The 27,084-nt window shown below is 44.3% G+C and overlaps 1 protein-coding gene across 2 annotated transcripts; it reads right to left on the bottom strand.

Annotated features, from left to right (window-relative positions):
* Nucleotides 1-948: 948 nt before the first annotated feature.
* Nucleotides 949-26,898, bottom strand: Steap2 (STEAP2 metalloreductase). Of its 2 annotated transcripts, none has more exons than XM_075956083.1 (5): nt 26,623-26,898; nt 13,726-14,247; nt 9,995-10,522; nt 8,532-8,696; nt 949-6,058 (listed from the first exon to the last, which is right to left on the bottom strand). In XM_075956083.1, the coding sequence occupies exons 2-5, from the start codon at nt 14,212-14,214 to the stop codon at nt 5,771-5,773; spliced, it is 1,470 nt and encodes a 489-aa protein (XP_075812198.1). In that variant the 5' UTR covers nt 14,215-14,247; nt 26,623-26,898; the 3' UTR covers nt 949-5,770. The 2 variants fall into 2 exon arrangements, with proteins under 2 accessions (XP_075812198.1, XP_075812199.1); XM_075956084.1 differs by lacking the exon at nt 26,623-26,898 and adding an exon at nt 26,202-26,318 and having other exon boundaries at nt 951-6,058.
* Nucleotides 26,899-27,084: the final 186 nt, after the last annotated feature.

Genomic DNA, 27,084 nt, shown 5'->3' with positions numbered 1-27,084 from the left:
AGGTGTGCGTGAGCCAGCCCCGAAGTTGTGAACACGGGAGAGCAGTCCCCATTAGGCATCTGTTATGTGACAGCATGGGCGGAGGCGCCCCTCCCACTTGCCCTTTATGGGTGGAGAGAGATGCCCCTCCCACTTGCCCATCAGTGCTGGAGGCCCGTGGAAGAGCTGGACCTGCGGTCATAAGAGCCGAGAGCTGTTCCTGCCTCTCACAGGTGCAACACTGGAGAGAGCGGCCCCCACACCTCACCTGGGCAACACAGAGCTGGCCCTGAAGGTGTTGGTGTGGGAGAACCACTAACCCTGAGGGTGTGAAAGCAGGAGAACCAACCCCACCCCTTACTCATCACTGCAAGGGGTGAACTAGGCAGGGCAATGCTGGAGAGCTCACCCTGGCAGCGAAGACAGGAGAGCTGGTGGGCTGACCAACCCTGCAATTAAGTACCCACTCCCAGAACCAGGGTTACGTGTAGCCCACCTCAACATCCACCCCTTCTGTGATCTGCTAGAGCACAGGTGTGGCGGGGGGGTAGGGGGTTGGGGGGGTGGGGGGTGTCTGTCCTGTGGACCCAGGGATGCAGGATCTCCAAAGGGCAGCAACTGGATGCCCAGGAACAGTCCCGGTGGGGGCCCAGTGTCGAGGATGTAGCGGAGACGAGAAGCCTTGAACCAGACAAATGAGTCTTTATGATAAATGTCTGCATACAAATATGGACAGATAAAGGGGTTTACCGCGTGACTCACTGTGTCACACTGCGGCTTCCATGACAGGATTTCCCCCTTCCTTTCTTTTCCAGATTTTGTTTTATTTTGGTGGTGGTGGTGGTGGGGAATTGGTGGGATCAGGAGGCATGATGTGAAAGGCAAAAGAATAAATAAAAAAAAATCAAAGATCAAAATATTAAATGAATTCTGTCAAATATTCAAATTAGTAAGATAAAAAGGCAAAATTAAAACATTAAATAATACTTTTTATTGAAATGTTTATAAGGCATATCTAGGAGAATGACAAAATTATGGCATACAATTTGTTCAAACAATATTTCATAGGACACAAGCCATTAGCAAAAATGAATACACACAAGGAAAATTTGTACAAAGAAAATCATACAAGCCAATACAAAATTGCTAATGAAAGAAAAAGGGAAAAAAGTATGATTAACAATAGAATATTAATTTAATGTAAATTGTACATTATTATTTAAAATCTTTTGAAAGCATCATTACAAATCTAACCTACTCGAGAATGCTAAATTAATACTGTGACAAAGACTGGGAAGGATAAAATTTAGATTTCTCAGAACACAGAAAGTCCAAGTTAGAATTGTTTAAACACAGGAAGCAGCAGGGAGTTGTCTGTTTTCTAGTAGCCTTGATTCTGCCTCTAAGTGTTGCCTTGACCCGCTGGGGACAGATGTTTATCCACAACCTCATTAGTCAGACGGAAGGGGCCATAAAGAACACATACCACTTCCCTGGTAGTCCTCAGAGGCAGGCACTCATCACAGGGACCAGTCACAGGGACACCTCGCTCCAAGGAGTGTGAACAGCAGTCAGCAGCCTCAGAGGCCAGCACTCATCACAGGAACCGGTCACAGGGACACCTCGCTCCAAAGGGTGTGAACAGCAGTCAGCAGCTCAGGAGTGGGGAAAGCAGGCGCGAAGGATGAACACGCGCGCAGATGTGAAGATCTTCGGAAGGAAATCCCTGGGAGAATGCTTCCTGCAAGTAGGTCATTGTACCTGCTTTTGTGAGGAGCGACCCTAAGCTACAGGGAAGTCTCCTGGTCTGCCTTCACTGTGGATCTGTGCAGGGGAAATACGGTGATTTGTAAAGTGAAAAGTCAGCCCAGCAATTCCTATAACGCGTGTTGGGTTCAACAGAATCACTGTTTTAGCAACATAGGACTGGAACCCTGGGAAATTAAACACTTCACAATTCTGTCGCATCAAAAGTACGGGAGAACCTGTTCGCTCCTGTAACGTTCAGAACAGAATCACTACCTTTCATTTCAGGTAATTACAAAGATTGAATATACGCCAGGATTTGTCCTACTGCGTTCTGCACCGTGCAGGGTTGAGCGACTGTAACACGGGACTGAGGTGTGTTACACATACGACATTGTTTTGTCGTGAATTTACAAAGCAATTTCTACTTTACTCTGCTTGCCCGTTTCAGAGCAGCAGTTCATAGACTGACGCAGTATAATCAGCTGCTTACAGTAGAGTTATGAATACATTTAGAGTAGCTATATTTTAAATGCCATGTGAAAAACTTAAATTTTATAAATAAATATTAGGGGAGGGAACGCTATAGAATAATTATGAAATAGCTTAATGGCATAAAAATTTAAATGAAGACTTTTGTCATATTACATAAGAGATAAATAATAGAAAAAGTATATATATATATATTGGATTTTTGAGACAGGGTCTCTTTACATAGCTCTGACTGCCCTGGAACTCACTATGTACATCAGGTTGAATATATTTGTGAATAAAAAATAATTTTCATAATTTGAATGTAAGTAGGAACACATTTTTATCATTATCAAATTAATTTTGAAAGTAAAATTCTTTAGTCAATTTGAAGTTAAGCTAATTTATAAGAAAATAATCAGGTAGTTTAGCATGAACTCATCAGCCACCTTCTGTATTATACAAAATAATTATTTCTGATAAATAATAATTTTATTCATGCTTAATGTTTTAAAATTTAAATAAAAATCTCATGTAGATTATCTGAGCTAAATTTCAGCATATTTTCTTTTTAAAAAGATGCTAATATGATTACATTTCTATTAAAATGTGGTTTTAAATATTCCTAATAAAGGAGACAGGAAATCTGAAGAAAGGCTAAGTAGCATGATACATGTCATGAGATTTTTCCTCATAGGAAAAGCTATTTGACTGTCTTTACACAGGATGAAGACAGATTATGCTTTCTGCATTCCTATCATCTTCTCGCTCAAACTTCTCAAACCATACGTTAGTAAACAAAGTTTTGCTCCTCTTTAACACCTCCACCCCTAAAAACTTTAAATTATATTTCCTTTACTTTGTGTGTGTGTGCGAGAGAGAGAGAAATAAAGACAGAGGCAGCAAGAGGGAGACGTGAACACGGGTGTGCATGTCATGTCAAAGGACAGCTCGGAGGAGCAGTGCCGACCCCACATTCGTGGTGGGGGGCAGACGCAGTCAGTCATCGGGCTCCCGACAGGTGCCCTACCACCGAGATGCCTCACTAGGCCTGCTCTTTAAACGGTAATCTCCTGCCAACTCCTCACTTTTGTCAACCACAAAATTCAGTCTACTTCTGAAGCCCGAAAAATGCCTTTAGGGGCAATTCATAAAAAGAAAAATTACAGAAGCAGTAAATTAAGCAACCAAAAGTCAATAAACAGATATGTTTTGTGAGAGAGGCCTTGAAACATTTAGAATTGTAATGACAGCATTACACTTATTCTAGAACTAAAATTATTCCATTGCTTTGTAGCGTTCTGAGAAAAAGTGTCATTCGAAATATACTTGTAGCCTTTATGTAATTTTATATTCCCAAAAGTCCTATGTATGTATAATAGCAGTAACTTTATATTAGGGGCTACCTAACATATATAACAATGTAGTTAATCACCTAACTTTTAGAAATATTTCATTGTATTTTCACATTAAGTTGTCTTAGAGTAAAGTTGAAGAAGTAAGCAAGGATTGAAAATACATTGCTACTCCCATCAGCTCATGACAGTACCGGTATATGTGCATGATCGTACCTACCTAGACACAGTCTCTGTAGAGCTCTGGCTGTCCTGGAACTCACTCTAGACCAGGCTGACCTGCGCTTCCCTCCTGAGAGCTGGGATTCAAGTTGTGCGCCACCACACCCAGCTTGTAGGTATTTACTGTTAAAAAGCCATCGCTATACTGAATTCCTACTAAGAATTAATGACTATGATGAATATAATGAAAATGGGGTGTTCAATATTACAGTTCACCAAGGAATCATTGAAGAGTTAGTGGCTGATTTCCCAGACTACACAGTGCAAGAATAGAAGAACACTGGAGGGAAAGACAGGTTCCCACAAAAATAAGTCATTTTATTTTTGATGGTTCGATTCGGGCCAGTAGGTAACTTTGGAAATGGTACAATTTTAGGAAGAATACACACAATTACATCTCTTTTCTAACTTTGTACTATGATGCATAAGGAACAAATGGAGAAAATGTGGTATATCCCAAAGTTTGAACAAAATGCAATTCACACATGGAAGACTAGTACTGAGAAATTTTATGAATAATCTATAAGCTTCTAAGTCTCTGGATTTATAATTAGCCACTTGTCCTGTTGTCCTGCATGCTCATAAACTGCTTCCTAACGAATGGTAGTGAAGGCAGGAAGGCTTCCCAGGAAGAGCAAAGGACATGGCCGCCTGATGGGAACGTCTGAAGAGCTGCAGGACCTCAGCAGTTCGTCCACACTGTCCGGATCCTCTCCCCGCACAGTCCCTCACTGCACAGGGAGGTGTTGCACTATTGTGGGTTCCCAGGCAATAATAAAACTAGGATGAACATATATCTATACATCTTTTGATGCACACAACATACTCTAAAGACTGCCAATGGCTATACAAGCAAGGAAACATCTCGCTTGACATCATGAATGCAGTGCATGGAGATGGGGCAGGGGGTTGTACATCCTGATGTCTCATAAAGCAACGGCTTCTGCAGGGTGACTACCTGGCCATGACTGCTCCCCCCATCCCCCCACCCCGCCACCTACTCACCGTGGGGCCTTAGGCAAACCGAACTTTTCTATCCTTCTGTTTCCTCATATGTAAAACAAAGATAACGTAACCCTTGCATAGATTTGTTGTAAATACTAAAGGGGAGAAGACAAATGTTCAGAACCATGCCACATTCCCCCAGTGAACACCAGTAAAACCCCACTCAGGAGAGTGGTGACAGGCCAAAGCAGCAAAGACGCACGGACGTGCAATGTGCAAACCTGGCTCCCACTGCAGTGAAGGACCGTGCTGCAGCTCCTGGGGCTGGAACTCTACTCGAAACAACAGCTTGAGAACCAAGTCACTGAGTCTTCCCTGATTGACGCAGCTATGAAAACGACACTGCTCTGTAACGTAAGAGGACAAAGCTCCCATGAGCTGTGCGTTAGCAGCATCCGCTCCAAGCCTGCAGTGCACTTTAACTAGGATTTCAGGTTTGTCTTTAATGGGTGTGTGCTCACATTCTCTCGCGGCTTCGTATAATTGATGGCATCTTTCCAGCTCCATCTGATGAAAGTATAAGACTGCTCCTGTGCACCCTACATACTATTATGGTCTGTCCCTCAATAATACGTAACTATGCATTTCTGCTTCTTAAAGCGGGTGACAATTAAAATCTTTAGCCTCAGGGAAAAAGCATACCCACTCAGTAATATTGCAAGTTTCAAATTCTGCTGGTTTGCCAAGTATTCCAAATGTTCTATATGATCAGCTACAAATATTTCTGCCTTATTGTGCAATATAGTTAAAATAATGATTCCGTTACGGTTGCAGAAAAGAAAACATTCCTAGATTGGAACAATACACGTGGGCTACAAAATTTCATGTTGGCAAAATATGACACTTATAAAAATTAATATCCGTTCAGCTGACACCTCGCTGCCAGGTTTCCTACTGCAGCAGAGAGACAGTTGACGTACAGGGAGCGTGGAGGGGGTGTACATGATTGCATGAGCGGAGGTGGGTACAGTGTCAGTGAGCACCCCTTCTCCTCACATCACTGTGACCCTCTCTGGGGACAGATGAGGAACTGTTCCTCCCAGGCCTTCTTCTAGAAACTGGCTCTTTTCCCAGCCCTTTTTGATTCTTTTGAGCTTCCGGCTTAGGCATGGGAGGAGTAAAATCATCTTCCCCACGATTACAACCGAGGGCAAGACAAGCGCCAGGACGAAGTTCGGCGGTGTGTAAAAGCGGTAGTACTCTTCGGCAAAAGCGCGCTTCCATCCGTAGATTAACACGTGGAAAGTACTGATGAGCAGAGCAACGTAGCCGAGTGTAGACTTGAGGCAGAGGAAGGAAAGGAGACACATTACTCTCCACATAGCAACCTATGCAGACACACTATGTTTAATCTTGGGACTGACCTGCTATCACTTAAATTAAGCAATTTAAGACAGTTTCACAAATTTCATAAGCACTTCTGTGCAGGGCTCCCATCTCGCACATATCAGACCACAGTGCACACACTGACTAGTCTCATTAGTCAATCTAGTTTACACAAGCATTCCTATGCCATTAAAAATAAAAGCATATCATTAATATTGTGTAATGTTTTATTGAATGGCTCTGTATAATCATGCCTTTGCGTAGATCACTCTGATCCCAAATGTATTCAACCATAAACCGTACCATTTATATTTTTGTTTATGTTGGTTTATTTATTTAGGGCTGATTCTGCTGCTGGGCTCACTGATCAGCATGTCTAGCTTTTCTCTAATGGTGCAGAGTGCATGGTGTCCAAATGCTTTGCAGCTGTTGCCGTGGCGCATGGCTGCGACCTCAGCACGAGGGAGGACAAGGAGAGAGAATTGCAAGTTCAGTGCCAGCCTGATCTACGTCGTGATTCTGAGGCCAGCCTGGGCTATATAGCGAAACTCTGCCACAAACAAATAATCAAAATAGTGGTGGGGGTTATCCACCACTACTGTGTATAAACCATGGCAGTGTGTATAGGTACATACATGTATGTGCACAAATATAATTAAATACCAAAAAGTGATCTTTTGAGAATGCATATAATGGTCTTACATGGATAGTAGTTAATAAGAAAATATGGTAAGACTAGTAACAATTCAAGCATGTGGGTACTGACCACAATAAATTGACGACTAAAAACAGTAGTTTAGTCCATCATTTATAGGTTAAGAGATTACTTTCACTTCTCTAAGTGACTACGTTTAAGGTTACTTACTTTGACAACTAGTTTACAGCACAGAAAACTAACAGGTCATCAGTATAGCGATGTGATATCTGAGTTCACTAGGAAAATGTTGGTCCCTAGAAGGCAAGATGCTCACAACTCGTGGTCTAGCTTTATGATGATGGGTGTCTGGCCAGAACCTCCCATCAGAAAGCCTTCTCTTTTCTTTCAGGTGTGTAACTAGGGGTTGGGAAACTGCCCAGTCTCCTTTCTTCAAAGGGAGAAAATGAATTCGGACAAGGATTGTCCTTCATTTGAATAAGATTTTTGCATGACTGTGAAAAATGGGTGAGCTGGAGGGAAGTAGCAGGGAGTAGATATAAGAAAAATACATTGTATAAAACTTGGCTTTTTCAAAGAATATATAAAAATATTCTTTAAGAATTTCCTCATGCCGAGTGATGATGGCGCATGCCTTTAATCCCAGCACTCGGGAGGCAGAGACAGGCAAATCTCTGTGAGTTCGAAGTCAGCCTGGTCTAAAAGAGCTAGTTCCAGGACTGGCTCCATAGCTACTGAGAAACCTTGTTTCAAAAACCCTGAAAAAGAAAAAAAATTTCCTCAAGCAACCAAGCACTTGGGAGGTAGAGGCAGGTAGATCTCTCTGAGTTTCAGGCTAGCCTGGTCTACAGAGCAAGTTCCAAGACAGCCAATACCACATAGAGAAATCCTGTCATAACACCTCCCTGCTCCTCTGGGAAAAAACAGACAAACACATCGCTAGGCAAGGAATAAAATACAGTACGGTCAAATGACTCTACTATATATATATATTGTATATATTGTGCTATATACCATTTGGATCAAAAAGTACAGATTGTGACCATATCACTAGAAGCCAAATTTTATATATATTTAAAATATGTAAATATGTTATACAGATATTAATGGAGGCTAACATTTAACCTTTTAAAGAACACAAGTGTTCTTTGATTTCTTGGGCATTGATGTAAGACTGACATAGTCAAACATTAACGACTCACAGATGCAGCTGGCTGTCACAACCTGTTAGCATCATTATCTAGTTTAACTGCGTTTGTGATCACGTATGTGCATGTGAGTTCATTTCACTAACAATAAACTGACTTTTCGGGACTGGAGAGATGGCTCAGAGGACCTCGTTTGATTTTTAATACCCACACGGTGGCTCACAACTGGTCCAAACCTTCCGATCCAGTAGATCTGACACCTTCTGACCTTTGTGAACATGACATGCACATGTTACCCAGATAAACACGTGAGCAAAACGCTCATCAAGGTAAATCTTTTTTAAAAAATAAATCAAAGTAAATTGACTTTGAACATTAAATTTGACCTAAACCCACTTCTCTCCTTTTATTCTACAACATAACAGACATTGCTATGATGTCCTTCTAATGCCTTTCCGTTTCTAACCAGGATATATAGTCTGGCCTCCAGCCATGTGTGCTGCCTGAACTGGATGGGCAGCTATGACCTCAAAGGCACTCCTTTTAGATGGAGCAAATTTAACATTGAACTTAACAGTGAAATTCTCTGTTGTCCGACGTGTTACCAAACAAAACCCCACATACCTGAATAAAACTGAATTCCCTCCAGTTTAAGGCGTTGCTCACTGAAGGGATTGAAGTGACTGCCAAGAGGGACAGTAAGCCCAGGCTCATGATACCAAAGGAGATGTACATTTCAATTCGCCAAACCTCTTCCTCATTCCAGGCATTTTCAATATTCGCATGAACCTAACAAGAAAAGAAATGTGAGTTTCCTTTACTTCACAGACTATGAGCGGATTCTACGTACCGCTTACTCTTGGCCTAAAAAGAACCAGGCCACTTTTGACTATGTTTAAGACTAGTAGTGTTCAATCAGCACAAGGAACCATTGTGGAGAATCTGCTCATAGTATCATCCCAGATGTAAAGAAGGGGGAAGAGATGTTAAATCAAAACAGGACAAAGACCCCCCCACACCTCTTCCAGCATGTAAAGAGGGGAACAAGCCATGTCCAAACTGAGTCACTACTGCAGAGGCCCTGAGCCCAAGGCCATGGAACACCAACTGACTGGTTCTCAAGTGACAGAAAAGAAGTCTTTGTCGTCAGATGCCAGGATGCTTTTTCAGGTTCATATACATGTGGCTGATGTTTGGGGTATGTTCTATGACGTTTAACTAGGGATTCTACACTACCTTCTTCTTCACCCAGTGTCGATGCCTCTTTCTTCTTAAACCTTCTCTCCTGGAAACCAAAATTGCTTCAGGATAAGGTTGTGTGGAGCTGAACTCGGTCCACTTGAACGACTCACTAGCAGACCTTCCCAACTCCCAAATGCTTCTTCCATCTGCAGTATTTTTCTCCAAACCCTACCCGTATGTTGCTACTGCATATTAATCAAATCTGACTTAACTGTGAATTTCTGGCAATTTGCAGAGTATATACTTCTAGTTTACCTATAGAGAATATAATTAGGACATAAGTTAAGAGTTGGACTCCTTCCACTGAAGATTTGATTTAAGTGTGTATCTACTGGTGAAGAAAAAGCACATTCTTATTACCATCTCAACTCTGTCCAGTTTCAGTTAACAAGGCATAGTCATATTTAAAAAAAAAAAGCTACTCCCACCAACATCGCAAAAGAGCTCCTGAGCTTCTATGCTGAAAAAGCTCTAGCCAAATTCCTGGCCACTGAGTGTGGTGGCTCATTCCTTTAATCCTAGCACTCAAGAGGCAGAGGCATGCAGGTCTCCGTGAGTTCAAGACCAGCCTGGTTTATATGGCAAGTTCCAGGCCAGTGAAGGCTACATAGTGAGACCCTGTCTCAAACAAAACAACCCCCACAAAACAGACTCCTCTCCAATATCGGCCCAGCTATCCAGAAGAGCCGCAGATGCTGGTAAAGATAAAAACAGTGCTTCTGCTCCCTAAATATCCCCAGAGAAAATGCTGTTAAGTACTTATAAATTGACACTGTCTTAACTCGGATTTTACAGTTCCTAAGGTAGGCCGCTAGAGCCAGATGAGTAACAAGCATGTCCAGTACCTGCTGATAAGCCATGTTGAGAAACAAGTATCTTTCTGACCTTCTCATCGGCAAGCAGAGGCTGTAGGCCACATGGACAACAGCAAAGAAAAAGCCCAGCAGTCCCAGCTGCTTCCTGCACTGCAGCCAGGTATCCAGCCACGGTGGGAATCTGCGGTACTTGGTGCCGTAGTAAAGCTGATACGTAGCTGCCAGGAGGCCCGCCAGGTACACCAGCGACAGCAAAGTAATGGCGACTATAGGCAAGGTTTTGTTCACAATCTCAATAGGAATCTTGTAAAAGTCACTCTGCTGGTTCCGGGCATACGGATGTATCACATCTCTGACAAAGGAATAAAGGAAGAAAAATGTGGCCAGGCTTATGGCTACGACCACTGGTCCCCTCCAGAGAGTAAACAGTCGCAGGGGTAAATTTTCAATCTCCTTGGCTGATGATAAGGATCCCAGGTCAACAGGAATAAAATTCAACTGACGGGCAAGTTCAATAACCTGCTGTCGAGCCTGGATGTTGTTGCTGCATATATAGACCTGCAAGAAAACCCAAAAGGCTTGTTACCGCCGCTGTTTGTAGAAGTCACAAACTGTCCTCTATCTGTGGTGCCTTCTTCAATAGCTGCTAACGATGCCAGAGAATGAAGATGAGAAAAGGGGAATACCTGTAAATTATTAAACAGACAAATACTACCATAGGTATTGTTTTAAAACAGTATCTTAACAATGAATTAATCAACCAAAAGTATCACATTATGGTTAGATATATTAGTATCTTAAAAGACAGACTTAGAACAGTGCCATAAAAGCACAAAAGTGTTTACCCCACGATGAAAAAGTGCAGAGAACCTAGCTGCAACCCGGAAGGCGCAGAGAGGTTCTCACGAGAGGGAGGCTGCTGGAGAAGGTCTGCTTTCTGGGGCACGTGGGTCAGCAGCAGCTGAAAAGGAAGGTATACCCCTCCCCAGGGGTCTCTGTGGCCATCTCCTCCCAACCCAGCTTTCTAAGTGTGAGGCCGGATCTCCTTGCTTCTGTGGGCACCTTTTAGTTCCGGGAATGTAGAGATTCTGCCTCAGAGAGCGACAGAAAGCACTACCCTTCACGGCGATCCAGCCAGCGTGCAGACGGGCACGGGCTCCAGGGGTGGCCTTCTCAAGTAAGAGGTACAAACTGTGTCGTGATGCCAGACTCCTTATAACATCAATCTTTAGGTTGAGAGGTCAATTCATTGAGTATCTGTAAACACTTGAATAATTCCAGCTACACTGTTGTATCGATGAGCATATAAAACTTTTCCCTTGTTTTGATAATTCTTCACAAGTAAAACGATGATTCGGTCAGGCTACTGCCTTAAACATCATGAGCCTGCCATTTTCTAAGAATAAACACATCATCTCTATAGGAGGAACTCTAATGATGTCGTAGGTAGGGTGAGGAGGCCGTCATCTCTATAGAAACTCTAATGATGTCGTAGGTAGGGTGAGGAGGCCGTCATCTCTATAGGAACTCTAATGATGTCGTAGGTAGGGTGAGGAGGCCGTCATCTCTATAGGAACTCTAATAATGTCATAGGTAGGGTGAGGAGGCCGTCATCTCTACAGGAACTCTAATGACGTCATAGGTAGGGTGAGGAGGCCGTCATCTCTACAGGAACTCTAATAATGTCATAGGTAGGGTGAGGAGGCCGTCATCTCTATAGGAGGAACTCTAATAATGTCATAGGTAGGGTGAGGAGGCCGTCATCTCTACAGGAACTCTAATGACGTCATAGGTAGGGTGAGGAGGCCGTTATCTCTATAGGAGGAACTCTAATGATGTCGTAGGTAGGGTGAGGAGGCCGTCATCTCTATAGGAAGTCTAATGATGTCACAGGTAGGGTGAGGAGGCCATCATCTCTACAGGAACTCTAATGACGTCGTAGGTAAAGGTGAGGAGGCTTTAAACCCCTCTGATACTGTGATATACTAAAAAAGTCAACAAGTTTCTATTGCTGCAAGTTCAGTGCTGGAGTGAGCTACTACTATGAACAGGAAGATCATCTCACTCCGAGCTAGAAAAATATTGATACAAAGCCTCTGGTGTAGTTTGAGGAAAACAAGTTTCCAGATATACCCTGAAGACGTCTGTGCACAGGCTCTGAACGAGGCCATATGGAAGTGTTTGCCTGCTAAACCTATTTACACGAAGGAGTCAATCCGGAGCCCAGCTTTCAGGCTTTGACTCTCAGCTGACGGTAGCCAGCTTTATGAACTAATGACAAACTCGGTGCTGGTAAACAAATATGGATTTCCAAAATGGGAGCTCTTTTATAGCAAAGAAATAAGAAAAACATATTAATTTATTGCAGGTGTGAAATGGTGGAAAAAAACCTTTTTTCCTACATGGAGAAAAGTCTATAAATAATAACATTATAATGACCTTTTTTATTTGAGAAAAGCCTATAAATGATAAGATATTATAATAACTCTAGAGCTATAAGTGAAGCATTCAAAACTGATGACTGCTCGTCATCCAGCCATGATGAAGTACAAATTATCTGGCTCTTGACATGATGGAGCTTGTAGCTCATTCTGAATTTGAATTTAATCACTGTTCCATGAGGGTTTTTCCATTAAAAATTAAAATGATCATGAATATGAGCAAGGGATTATGTCAACTTTGTCTCAGAGGCCCTGGCTCAAATGTGCCAATTTTACAGGATATGTTCCTTAAAAAGAAAGGAAAAACTGTTTCTAGAAGCGGGAGTGGGGTCCACGATCAGGTCCCTGATCTGATCTCTAACACAGAGGGATGGGGAAAGCGTGTACTGCTTTAAATACTTGGGTCGGGTGTGGTGGCTTATGACTGTAAATCTCCGTCTTTGGGAAAGCGCCACAAGGTGGAGGCCAGAGTGAACCAAAGTATGAGACTGTCTCAAAAAACTGAAAGCAAGAAGGGGGAAGGGAGGTAGGGAGGGAGAAGGAGGAAGGGAGGAGGGAGGGAGGGAAGGAGGGAAGGAGGGAGGGAGGGAGAAACGGAGGGAGGGAGGGAGGGAGGAAGACAGACTTGAAGTGGGCAGTTACTGTAACATCCAGTCTTGTCAACGTGCTTGAACCTGAAATCACTAAGGGAAGGTGATGCGCACTTCTGGATGCAGTGAGGGTTAACCAGGGAGGAAAAGACTCACCCTGAAGGGTGGGTCAACCATCCCATGGGCTGGGGGCCAGGATGAATAAAAGGAGAAAGGAGGGAGCCAGCAGGCTGGTGGCGTCACCCTTTCTTTGTGTTGTGCCCTCTACTGCATGAACAGCTCTGCTCCATCATTCTTCCTCAGCATGATGGACTGAGCCCTCTGAAACTGTGAGCAAAGTAAATCTTTCTCACTTAAGTCCAGGCACTCGTGTCATAGTAGTAGCAGGTACTCAATATAGAGTTCATAACTCTAACACATAGAATAAAATGATCAAGCATTCACCAAATAAGAAATGGACTTGACTGTCTTTTTAAAACATCTGTTATGTGTGTTTGTGCACACGAGGGTAGTTGCCCTCAGAGGCCTGGAGTTGGAGCTACAGGGAGTTGTGAGCTACCCAGTGTGGGTGCTGAGATCCAAACTCCTGTCCTCTGCAAGAACAGTACCTTCTCTAAACTGCTGAGCCATCTCTCCAACCCCATAATTGTCTCTAGGAGTGAAAATGAAAAGGTCCTTTTCCCACAACCCTCAGATGCCTTTGAACTTGGTAATTCAAGGCCACACATACCTGGCGGCTGGCATCCTTGGGCCCTAACTGAAGAGCCCAAGCTGAGATGACATTAAATCCTTTGACAATCAGTGAGTCCGGGAAGAGCGAAGCCAGGTACTCGGCGTTGGACTCTGGGTACTGATTTACCCTCATGTTGTTGCTGACGTCAATCAGGATTTTGCCCACAAGCAGGTGTCTCAGGTCCCACAAGGAGGTGTAATGTTCTCTATGGATGGCCACAAATATTATATTTGTTTTTGTTAACGCGTCTTCATGGTGGGTGACATCCACCACATGAGGAAAAAATTCAGACGCAAACTTTGGATTTCTGCTTCCTATGACCACGTGGTAGCCACACCTAATAAGCCGAATGGTCAGAGACTTGGCAAAATCCCCACTTCCTATCACACCCACAGTGACCTTCCTGGCATCTTTGATACCATTTATGCCGTTAGGCAAAAAAGTCTCCAGGCTCTCGGGGCTTCCCATCATAGAGATGGATTCCATGGCGGAAACGCTTCTAAGCTCTCCAGAAATGTCCTAGAGGAGAGAAAAGAAAATGTTCACCAATTAAGCCTACTGACAAACACTAAAACACCTCTAGACATTGTAATTATGTTCTGCATCTCTAAAGGCAAAATATTTTGACATGCTGTATAACCCAGAACACAGCAAGCACAATTTGGAAGCAAGAGATCTCTAAATAGAGAAATGAACACAGAGGTGATTAGCTAGGCGAGGCTTCGCGAGTTCACACAGATAACCCGGGAACCTTAAGTGTGGATTCTCACTCAGCCAGTCTGAAGGAGGGTTCACGTGAGTCTGCATTTCCCAAACACTGGTGTGGATGCTGCTGGGCTACGGACGCACCCATGTGTAGCAAGGCTTCCAGCAAAGGAGGACTTTCACTCAGGATGTTTGTCAGAAACAGTTCTAGCAAGCAGGAACTGGACACACCAGGTGGTAAATCAGAAATGACACCAGAAGCAAAGGAAAGAACCTTGATACCAAGAGATAACTTTTTAAAAAAATCCATAAAACAAATTTCTAAGCTATACAACCAAAATGCACAGTCATTTGGGGGGGGGGCGGGTCTATGAACCATCTGGTATACCCGATTAACTACAGCTTTTTAAAGGCAACTAAAATACAAAAGCCACAGTAAAATTAATACCATCACTTGAACTATGCTGAAAAACAGGCATCAAAACCTATTGAAGAGCCAGGCATGGTGGCACACGTCTTAATCCCAGCACTCAGGAGGCAGAGACAGATGGATCTATATGGGGCCAGCCTGGTCTATGTGGTGAGTTCCAAGGCCAACCGGGGCTATATAGTGAGACCCTGTCTTAAATTTAAAAAAAAAAATAATAAAATAAGAAAAAAGAAAAGAGAAAAACCAAACAAAAACCTGCCAAAGGAATAATTAAATACCACAGACATCATTTGCCCCACATGCCTTAACAACGCTTCCCTATGTAAAAGGGTTTAGTCCTGTTTACGGGCTCAAATACATAGTATGTGTCTTCTCATTTTTTCTCCCAGCCACTGGCTCGGGAGACTATGATGCAGTTACCCTCCCTGGGGTATGGGGCTGCCAGGTTATTTTTTATTGAAGTGACTGAAGTTTCTACTTGTAACAACTCGTTCACTCGCACAGGACACATCTGTGTCTGATGTCTCCATCAGTGACGCACAAGCCATGCATCAGGGTCACTGCTGGCTCTGAAGGAAAAATGCTACCCCGTCTGCCCCCACCGTGCCATCTCATTCACATTAACAGCAAATACAGATCACTGCACAAGTTAATGGACTTTACAGGCCTGAGTGGAATATTTTGAAACGTGAACTTTTTTCCCCCCAGTTTTCGTTTTTTACTAAATAAAATGTTTGGAGATAGGAAAACTCAACTCTCCTAGCAATAATAGATCATACCCAATGACTCTGAATAGATCCATAAACTAAATTTTAGAAGAACAACACTGATATTAATATTGCTTAATTCTTAAATAGTACAGGTTCCAGCTCTGCTTGATATTTTACACGTTAATCAAATCCATACAACTGTCCTGATGAAGGGGGGCTATTATAATGCCTATTTGCAGAGGAGACAGAAATAGATGCCATCAATTTGTCCAGCGTTGCCTGAGAACACGGAGAGCCAGGATTAGAATGCCGAGGAAGGCGTGTGCCATTGGGTGGATGTGAGGGGTATCTAAAAGGCTGGGTGTTTCGGCAGCTGCTGCTGCTAGCTAAGAACCGGCTATGGGGACAGAGTGGAGCAGTCATGTTCGTATTTGGGACACTCTTTGGCTATTTCTCTGCTCTCCAGCATTACTTACTGATTTTAACGTCTAACCTAGGTGAACGGGGAAAATTCCCCGTCTTTACATCTATTACACGTCTCATTTCACGCCTTTTCAGTCAGGAATGGTAATTATGTTCTCAGACCATCCTAGGCAACCACATACTGCAAAGCCATCCTCACATTCCCGGAAGACCCAAGGAATCAGAAGTTAAAGGAACCATAGGCTGTGAAACCAGTACTCAGTCCACTTCTAAATCAAGGGTGAAATTACCAACGTATCTCCCCCACCCCCCCATATACACATTACCTAAGGATGAAAAGTCTTACTAGATCCACTCGGAGAGCCAGGGATTCCCATCAACCCCAGCTATTCAACATACACTACAGCAGCCCTCACGTAAGAACTGCAGAATCTTCCAACCTAATAATGATGATGTTAAGGCCCTTTCAAATTAAAAATAAAACAAAAAAGAAATTAATCACATATCTGCTGTTTTTAATACAAGTTCAGACCTCTCTAAATCAGGGTGTGAAAAAGTATATAAATACCTGAGAGCCTAAAAATGTCACCGGGGGCCTTTCATTAAACCACAAATTTTGTATCTACTAATGGGCAACCCTTGTGTTAACATGTTTGGACCTTATTCGCAAAGTGCTCCTGATGACAAGTTCTAACTGGACCCTAACAGTGTGGTGTGACTAGGAATAAAATTAACCTATAGGGTTAAGGGGTGTGTGTGTGTGTGTGTGTGTGTGTGTGTGTATGTGTGTGTGTTGGTTAATTTTATTACCTACTGTGTGCATTGGTACAGATGCGTGTCTGTACCAATGGAGGTCAGGGGACAACCTGGTGGACAGTTTTATCTTTACCAGGGCTCAGGGGATCGAACACCGATCATCGGATTTGCACAGCAAACACTTTTACCCACAACGCCATCTTGCCAGCCCAAGAGAGACCTCTCATGGATCCAAGATACAAAATGTTAATTGTTGAAACCATATACCACACTTTTGTGTGCTATTTCACAGAGTAATCTAATGCATAATATTATTTTGTTAAACCCTCAGGTGGAGAGAGACCATATACTACCTGCATCTAAATGAAGCATAAGCTCAAAGAACTAAGCAATTTGCGAGGAAGAATTCAAATAGAAGTCTTCTAACCCCCCACGGGTCTTTTCATCCCAGCACTCTGTAGGCAGAGGGAGCTCTATAAGAGAGCCTGGGCTCCATAAAGAGAACAGTCTTAAACAACAACAACAACAACAACAACAACAAAATCTTCTAACTTCTGCTCTTTCTGAGGCTGCAGAGTAAACCTACAAGGAAACCAGCAATTGGTTTCCATCTCCAAAGGTCATCATCTGTGTGTTTCTAAAAGCAATAGTAACTTTAATGATTATCTTAGTTTGGGCTATCTCATAACAAATGATCTGAATTTATTGACACCGTAAAATGAAACATGAATGTTCTCTAAGTAACGTTTGGTAAACTTCAGGTGAGGGGCCATGTGCCTTCTAGGGAATCTGTAACCACCTTGACGATATGTCTTCCTTTTAGAGGGGGGCAAAAAGAAAGGGCCGAAGAGTGTGTTCCTATCCCACGCGAGTCCCCCATTTCGGACCTAAGAGTAGACCATCTGGCACAAGCAATGCATATATGTGGCGTTCAGACGGCAGGGCAGAAACTTCACTCATCTGTAATTCATTCATCTAGTATTCTGGATCGTTTCCTTGGTGTCTCCGGAGTGAATACATGGGTTATTAATGACATCTCCACATTCATCTGTAAGCTCCGCAGCACACATCTCAGCCGACAAGGAGTGATGCATATACAGACTCAAGACATATCTGCCCTGCGGTGACCCAACACGAACGTATCCGGGTCCCCTGTGTGTGCTGTACATAAGAGATAGAAAGCCAGGGAAGACACAGTGCGCACACTCAGAATCCAGGCTCATTAGGCGGAGACGGGATGTACTGATAATAAAAAGTATAATAAAAAATTTATCCGCTTAGAATAAAAAACTAAATTGTATAGACAGAGCATCCCCTAGACAGTCAGCATGTACTCGTTCCTTTACTTCAACACACACACACTCTCTCACGCTTTCTCTCCTCTCTCTCTGTTTTATTTGTTTTAAGACTTATTTATTATTTTATGTGTATGGCTGTTTTGTCTGTGTGTATGTCTGCATACCAGAAGAGGGCATGGACTACAGTTATAGCCAGTTGGAAGCTGCCATGTGGGTGCCAGGAATTAAATCTGGGTACCTCTGGAAGAACAGCCAGTGCCGTTAATCACTGAACCGTCTCTCCAGTTCCCCATGTTCTATGTGTGAAAGATAATAAATTTGTATTTACAAACTACTCCCTAATTCACGTATAACTTCTGCATCATTTTGAAGAGAGCCTCCCATAAATGCAGTCTAAAACTAGGAATGCCTCAAAGGGAATCTGGCTTTCTCGGCCTTACCTGCTATGACTCCTGAATACCAACAAAAATCCAGAGAAAGCAAGGCGATTTTCAGTTATTCCACTTTAAGAACCATCCTTCACGTTGTGGAGTATATCTTTCCTACTTTTGTGTATCAAATGTTCTTTTTTCAGGGAAGGGTAATGCTAACAGCTGTCTGTCTGTATTGGCAATCTTGTACAATCCCTTTCTCTATTCCTTATTTTATTGGTTTTTAAAACTACCAAGCTTCCAAGGGCCATAATTTTCATAGCCAGTAGGAGGCTCCACGTAGGAATGCCCCATTTTCACTATTTTAGGAGAAAATGCCTTTCCCCAGAGGGAAGGTACCCCGGGGTCAGCCCCAGGCCACGCCCTCAGTCATCTGCTTAGTAATCCTCAACAGGCAGGAGTACATTCCAGGAATGGAATGTCAGATATCCCAAACCAATTTTCTCTAACTCGATGGTGACTTTAACCATTGCAAAGACAGTCCTAAATTCTCTTGACATTTAAACAAACAAGAAGAACTCAACTTCTTACTCTTGGGCCATAACATATTTCTATGGGTATAAAACCGTTTTTGTTTCATTTAGGGATTTTGAATATTTTCAGAAATGGCCAGAAAACCCCAAAGTCAAGGCTATGGCTCCTCTTGAAGCAGGTGAGCGATTTCCCAATGCAGTGGTGTTCCAAGGCGGTTTCAAATTCCCACAGTCCAATATGTGTTCAACAACTTAGATTCAATATGTATTCAATAACTAACTGGATGTAGATGTGATCTCATGACATTTTTAGATACTGAGCCACTCAAACGAAATTTTAAGTTCACTGAATTGCAATTACTAGGACAGAAGCTGGGCACAGTGCACACAATAGTAACCGTAGGACGTGGTGGGTGGAGTCAGGAAGATCAAGTGCCGGGCCTGGCAGACAACTTTAAACCCCAAACTTAGAAGGCAGATGCAGGCTCATCCCTGCGAATTCCAGGCCAGTCTGCTCTACACAGGGAGTTCCAGGCCAATCAGGACCACACAATAAGACTCTGCCTCCAAAATAAAAAAAGGATCGAAGTCTCCTACGGCTGAACCGTGAGTTCAAGGCCAGCCTGGCTCCAGGAATGGAACAGGTTCATGAAACAGTTTAGTTAATTTGAGGAACATTTCCAACAAAAAAGGATTTCTGGTTAAATCTAATTCCATAAATTTAGCTAAAACATTTTTTTCTTCAAAGGTTTTAGGTGTATACGTGCGTGTGTGGGCACCTGTGGGGAGGTGCTATGCCTGTGGAGGTTAAAGGTCAACGCTGGGTGACTATTTCAATCAATGTCCACTTTATTTTTTAAGATAGGGTCTCTCAGCTCCAACCTCCTGCCTCAGCTCCCCTAGCGCTAGCAATACCGGTTTTCTATGTGGGTGCTGGGTTGGGTCGCAGGTCCTCACGGTCTCAGCATCTCTTCAACCCTGAGATCCTCTTCAGTAAGTTAAAACATCTCCCTAATGCTTCCTCAACTATGAACGACAGGTGTTCCTGGCGGGTGCTGTCAGGTTAGGAATCAACACAACACCAAAGGTCCACATACCGACTCACCCGGCCCCAAGCAGCCAACCAGGTGCTGACTTTGCAATGACATGAAACAGGCACTGGTTTCCTGGGTTTTCCAATCAATGAAATTGTGAATACTGAAGCATACACAGAACTTAAAAATATACCTTGACTGAGGTGTGATTTACACAAAGAATGGCTTCATTTTAATTTATACAAATTAACAGCTTTGGGTCAATGTATATTGTGTGCCCATTTTTATCAAAAGCTAGCATCACCCCTCTAATTACAAACTCCCTTTTAAAAAAAATCCTGCATCCCTCAAAGTCTGGAAAAGCCACTGGTAGGTCAATACACCCATCCATCCACTAACCTCCTTCCCTCCCTCCCTCCATCTCTCTCTTTGTCTCAGCTTTGTTGTACAATGTGGGGGTCCCACTAGTGGGTGGGAAGGCAGAACTAATCCCAGAACTGCCTCTTCTCCCAAGGATCTCAAGACAGTTGTTTTCAGTTCTCGCTCCACTGAATGACTGGGGAGATTTAAAAGACCTTGTCATTTGTTATTATATAACAATCCTGATGTTTACTTAATTGGCTGAGGGTTGAGCCTGGGCGTCAGAAATTTTATAGGAGATCATTAGTTGTGAATAATAGGTTTCCAGGATCAAAAGTACCTCTAAAAGATCAGGATTCAAGCTAATACTTCCTTTGCTGTTCAGAGACAGCCAGTTTGGCTGATTCTTATTTGTGTCTATTTTCATGTCGTTTCCAACAGTGAAAAAGGGCCACCCAGAGAACAGCTGCCCTTAATAAGAAAAGGTGAAGACTATGCATGCAGCCCGTTCCCCTCAGCATCAGAAACCCCACTTGCTAATTTGTAATCTCTTCCTTCACTTTCTGGGAAGAGCAATGCTATGCCTTAGAATGTGTCATCACACCACAGAGGACACTGAGTTCCTGTTTCATAACACTCAAAATCCCAAGTGTTCTGTTGGTATTAACTCTTCCTACCCTCCCAGGAGGAGGGAGCGCTTTTCCCTTGGTTCTCCAGGCTCCATGGGCCCTTGTCTGAGCAAACCCAGTAATGAGTGGAGAGCCTGGCAAACTTCAGTGCACACATGAGCACAGGGACAGTGATTGTGCTGAAGCAGACTCCGAGAGTGTCCAAGTCTGGGCGACTCTGGTTTCTGTCTTTCTTAAGCTCTTGGGTGATGTCCATGATGTTGGCCCAAGAGGCACTTCAGCTAAGAGATTCTTGATCTTCCCTAAATTTTTATTTAATTTACTTGAAGGTAATATAGATTAAGTACTTGATAAAATTATTCCATGTATAGCAAGTTTTAATTTTGTGCTGTTGAGGTAAATGGACTGGTGTAGGCTTCTGGATCCATCTTGATTCTCAGTCTGTCTCTATTATATTTTGTTAAATGGGAAGCAATTGTACCTGGTTCCTATGATCTTTCCCAATGTTAAACTTCTCTCTTTGTAAGTCTTGAAGCAACATAAAATGTTACATCATTACCTTATATTTAATACCAACTACAGGAGTTCCAGTTCAAAGAATTTCAAGTAGCATGCAGTTCTCCTTGAGATCTCAGGTTCCATATGGGTATTTAATGTGACGTACACATGTAATACTTAAGGGAGTATTAACACAGCAAGGCAATGCAATAACAGTAAGCTCAAAGCCCTTGTGGTACTTTGAATAAGAATAGGCTCATATCAGTGTGGCCTTGTTGGAGGAAGTGTGTATGTGGGGGTGGTGGAGTCGGGGTGGGGTGGGGTGGGATGGGTGAAGTTTCAAAAGCCCTTGCCAGACCCAGCCTCTCTCTGCCTAAAGAACAAGGTACATAATTCTCAGGTAATTCTCCAATACCATGTCTGCCTGTATCCTGTCGTGTTAAAAATAACGTAAGAATGGACAAACCTCTGAAACTGTAAGCAAGCCCCCATGGTGTAGGAGGTCTTTCTATCTTTGTGTTGCTTTCATTGGTTAATAAAGAAACTGCCCCGGGCCTGTTGATAGTGCAGAATTTAGGTAGGTGGGGAAGATGGAACTGAATTCTGGGAGGAAGAAAGCGGAGTCAGAAAGATGCCATGGATCCGCCACCAGAGTAAGACATGCTCCTGAAACTTAGCCGGTAAGCCACTGCCACATACAGATTAATAGAAATGGGTTAAATTAAGGTGTAAGACTTAGCCAATAAGAAGTTAGAGCTAATGGGCCAAGCGGTGTTTTAATTACTACAGTTTCTGTGTGGTTATTTCGGGGTTAAGCTAGCCAGGCAGCTGGGATGAACAAGCGGGCCCTCCCTCCTACACCCCCAACTTTCTTTTGTAAGAGTCAGATTGGTCATGGTGTCTCTTCACAGCAATGGAACAGTGACTAAGACAGTCCCTAAGGATTCTCAGTTTAGGATTCCTTGACGTTCCTCCAGCAAAATGGTAGCAGTTGTGCTAAGTTAATTTTGAAAAACAGGGCCTAATTTATTCTGCATGAAAATGTCTAGGACATTAATTATTGTATGACTGAAATTCTGAAAAAGCTATCCTTAGATAGCTTGTGGTTTTCACAATCTGATAATTGCTATCAAGAAAATGAAATCCTCCAGAAACGTGATGGGGGGTACTGTATTCTTCACAAGCTCATATCCGAGCCTCCTTAACTCATCCTGCAAACATGCCACCCCTTCAGGACGACTGGCAACTCCTAGCAACCTCTCCCTAACATCCCTGCCCTCCACTAACTTCTAGATTTCCGCTCTTCCTGGGGATGCTGTTCTTTGTCCACAGTAGCTGCCAATCCTCTCAAGACCTCGCTGTCCCAGGAGATACACCTTTCTGTGGTGCTCTTGTTTTGCTTTTGTTTTTGGAGACAGGGTTCCCTGTTGAGCGGTGGCTGTTCTGGAACTCACTCTGTAAGACCAGGCTGTCCTCAAACTCAAGAGATCTGCCTGCCGCTGAGAGCAGCGAAGGCACACATCACCACCGCCTTGCACTGGCCTGCCTGGAGACCCTGCTCAGGATCTCTTGTCTTTTTGAGCTACTCATAAAAAGCAATGAATCTCTGCCTCCACCTGTCACTCACTTTCCGATATTTCTCATATTTCTGATATTCCAGTGCCTTTCTAAGAACCTCAACTTAAATGTTCACACTGTTATGTTTATTGTAAAATAATTTTTGTTAAAGACCTTGAATTCTATTTCATTCTCCATCTACTAGTTCCTGGCTCGAAATCCTGTCTAGACTTCACTGTGTATATTGAGTTATTCCCTTGAAAACTATTCCCCATATACACTTGGTAAAAACTTACGATAAACCCAGCGACCCATTTTATCTGTATCTTCACTCAGCTTGGCACAGAATGCTGAAGAAAACTCAAATAACCAAGTTTATTGACCCCATCATACTTTTTTTTTTTTTTTGGCTTTTTCGAGACAGGGTTTCTCTGTAGCTTTGGAGCCTGTCCTGGAACTAGCTCTTGCAGACCAGGCTGGCCTTGAACTCACAGAGATCCGCCTGCCTCTGTCTCCCGAGCGCTAGGATTAAAGGCGTGCGCCACCACCACCCAGCCTACCATACACTCTTGATGGTCACCTTCACTCTTCAAAGGCCAGTCTACCCCACACTGCCCTGGAGACCATCCTTTTTGCCTCCTAAGGGTATATAGCTATGGCCTTTCTCATGATATCGCAAACTTAAGAGGTTCAAAGGTCAGCTCTTTCCCTGCAATAGACCTGCTTCTGCTACTCTCAGCTCCTTCTCCTCACTGAATTGGTACCATTTCCCACCAGTTGTTCAGATGAGAACTCTGGGGGTCAACCTTTATTCTTTGCTTTCCTTCATCCTTGATGTAAACTCTTGTTCTTCAACATACTTCTTGTTCTCACAGTATTGCCCTGGCTGGCCTGGAACCTGCTATGCAGACCAGGCAGGCCTTGCCTCACAGAGGTCTGCCTGCCACTGCTGAGAGCAAACGCAGGAGCCACCAAGCATAGCCCCTTTAAGATATTCCGTACGCTTTCTCCACCGACACTGGCATACCAACTAGTCCAGCTGTTTATCCTTTTTCACTGCAGATATGTATGACTCCCCCTCCCCCACCGCCCCATCTCAAACTCCTGGGCTCAAGAGATCCTCCTGCCTTAGGATCTGGCACTCTAAGCACACGTCACCAATGTAAACACTTTCTAAATGGTCAGTCTATCTTCATCTTTATCTCCACCCTTTACCCAACCATTCTTCACCCAAGAGCTAAGGTCATCTTAAGACATAAACTATCATAAATGCTCCTCTTCCTTAAAACATCAGTGGCCCCTTAAACTTAGAGCCGCAGCCACCTTCCTGACTGTGTGACCTATGGCCCCAGATGTGACAGCCTCTGCCTGTGTGACCCTTATTTCCTACTGCCCAGCACCAGAACCCTTTTCTAGAAGTAGAGAAGACTGAATCACTTTTCCATACAGGGAACCTTCTCCTCACAGGAACAATTCACTCCGGCCCACCCCCATCCTCTTTCAACCCTTGTTAAGTTCCTAGGGAGTTAAACAATTGTTTATGTTTCTTTTTTACCATTGGCTTACTACACACACACACACACACACACACACACACACACACACACATCCATCCTGCCACCACACTGCCTGGCACATACTGACTATGTATGCAATAAATATTCTTGGTTACTAAATGCATTTTTGTAAACGCCAAGGCCAAAGAAAACGTAACAAGCCTCAGACCTCTCTTTGGAGGTCAGACCTCTCTTTTCTGGGAGTCAAGATCTGTGGGCCCCAAGATTAAGGGATGTGTCTGTGTCAAGGCTGCCAGTGTCTTGCCTACCTCGGAATCATGGGAATAAGCTGAGCAGGGAGTAACTGTACTTCCTGATATCAGCCTGCCCCTTTTCTCACAGGCCTCGCCTTTGCAGCTTTTGGTGTATCTTTATTCTCATTTTCCTATATCATTTATGAACATTTTAAAATTCTGCCTTCATCTGTGTTGTGTTTCCAGTATTAAAACACAATTAGGCTCATTCAGGAGAAGTACATTTTCCACGGTACCGGCACAATGAAAGTCATTTAGACGAAGCTTCTCATTTTCATCTTTCACAGTTAGCTAACCGTATCACTGCTGAAACCGGCTCCTTTCTCTCCCCATCGGAAGGACTAGCTAGGAGGCAGAAGCTGCAGCTGTCTCCACTACCTCACGCGCACCTCCAGGCTGTCTGGAGCTGCTCGGATGTGGCTGAATACTCAGGATGCTCATTTTCCCCTCCAAATGGGTTGTCTTGAGTGTGAGGAGAAGTACGGTGCCAAAGAAAGAAAAATGATCAACTAAATAAAGAAATACCAAAGAGATCGAAGGGGTGGGGTGGTAGATTGGAGACAGAAGCTTGTAAGCGGTGGGGCAGTTACCTGGAACTAGAGGCTAATCAAGTCATGAGGGGGAGGTGGGACAGGAGTCTGAATCTATTTCACCTACAGTGATGGAGCGATAATAAAACGTGGCACAGAAAAAGTTTTTCTATCTAAAAAAAAAAGAAAGAAAGAAAGAAAAGAAAATTATCTGCCAGCATATAAAACTGGCACCAATCCTGTCCACGGGATAGTGGCGATAATAAATGGAAACCTCCGTCCAAAAAAAAAAATCTCTTTATCTCCCTATGTTATTTTAAGAACAAGATTTTTAGGGCATAATTTTCAACAAGTTTTAGCTGAGGGTGAACACGGGACGCAGAGATAATTAAGGACACTAAGAGAACAGACCAATTACTTCTAACACAAAATGGCCTGAACACACCGCGATTACACTAGTGAGCAAAGCCACTGCTGGCTTTATTTACCTGTTTGCCAAGCCGCGCTTCCTAACAGTGAAAAGCGCCGCATCTACCCAAACTGACTGGTAAAAGTAACCTGCGGGTCCTTTCCCTTTCGGGCACATCCTACCTGGGACAAGGTCTCTCCTGGCCTCCTTTCTGCTGGGCCTGACCTGAGGACTCCCTCGGGGCTCCGGGAGGACCGCGAGGAGAAGGGGGCGGAATGGGTGCCACGGGCGCCCTTCCGCACCCCTCCCACCTCCTCCCACCTGGCCAGCTCGGCGCCCGCCGAGTCCCGGAGGAAGGATGCGGCTCCACGGCGACCCCGGACGATCCGCCAGCCTCGGGCTGTCCCCCAGCCCGCTCACCTCCGCGCCCTCCTCTTCGGGCCTCGCAGCGCCGCGCCACGGCTCCCACGCGCCCAGGGCCGGCCGAGCTCCCGGGCCTACGGAGCGCTCCTCCCGCCCGCCGATCTCCCGCCCCCCAAGCCGGACCGCGCCGGGGAGGAGGAGCAGGGGGAGGAGCGCAGAGGCGGGGGCGGGAGGGGGACGGTGACGCGCTGGGGGCGCGGGGCGCAGGGAGGGCCGGGGACCACCCCCGGCCGCCGTCCCCACATCTGCGCGCGCTCTCGCCGAGACCCCCGTGCAAGCAGCCCTTGGTGAACCCAGCCCGCATTTACACCCCACTGCCTCCGAGACGCTCGCCACGCCGCTGGGGACTTGGCTTTGCAGAGTGCCCCCCCCTCCCTTCCCACCCCCTTTCTCCAGAGCTACTCTGTTCCGTACAAACCTCGAAGAAACTGCGCTTTTTCTTCGGGCTCGATTGTGTCCTTGAAAGAGAACGATCAGAAATGCCCTTTCAGGAACCGCATTTTCAAACTCCCCGGGACAGGAGGCCGTTCACAGCGCGGTCGACTGCAGGGCTTAGACTGCAGACCCCGACCTTCACTGTCGCCGGGGCGAGCTAGCGAGCGAGCCTTGCGGGGACTGGAAGGTTGAAAGCCGCGAGTCAGGAGACCTGCGTGCCTGCGGAGAGCTGCCGACCTCCAGACTCCGCAGTGGCCTTGGAGCATCCAGGGTTCGCTGAGCTGTGTAAGGGCACCTTGGGTTCTGACTTTCTGTAATTTCCTCCTTTCTTTTGGATTACCAAGTAGCTAGGTATCCTTTACCCTTTCGGTGAAAAGTGGAATCTTTATTTTTTTAATCAATTTATCAAAATTTCTCAAATTGGTGCTTCCCCCCCCCCCAGACA

The sequence above is a fragment of the Microtus pennsylvanicus genome, chromosome 22, assembly GCF_037038515.1.
Source record: "Microtus pennsylvanicus isolate mMicPen1 chromosome 22, mMicPen1.hap1, whole genome shotgun sequence".
Lineage (NCBI taxonomy): Eukaryota > Metazoa > Chordata > Mammalia > Rodentia > Cricetidae > Microtus > Microtus pennsylvanicus.
This window is presented reverse-complemented; position numbering and strand designations above follow the sequence as displayed.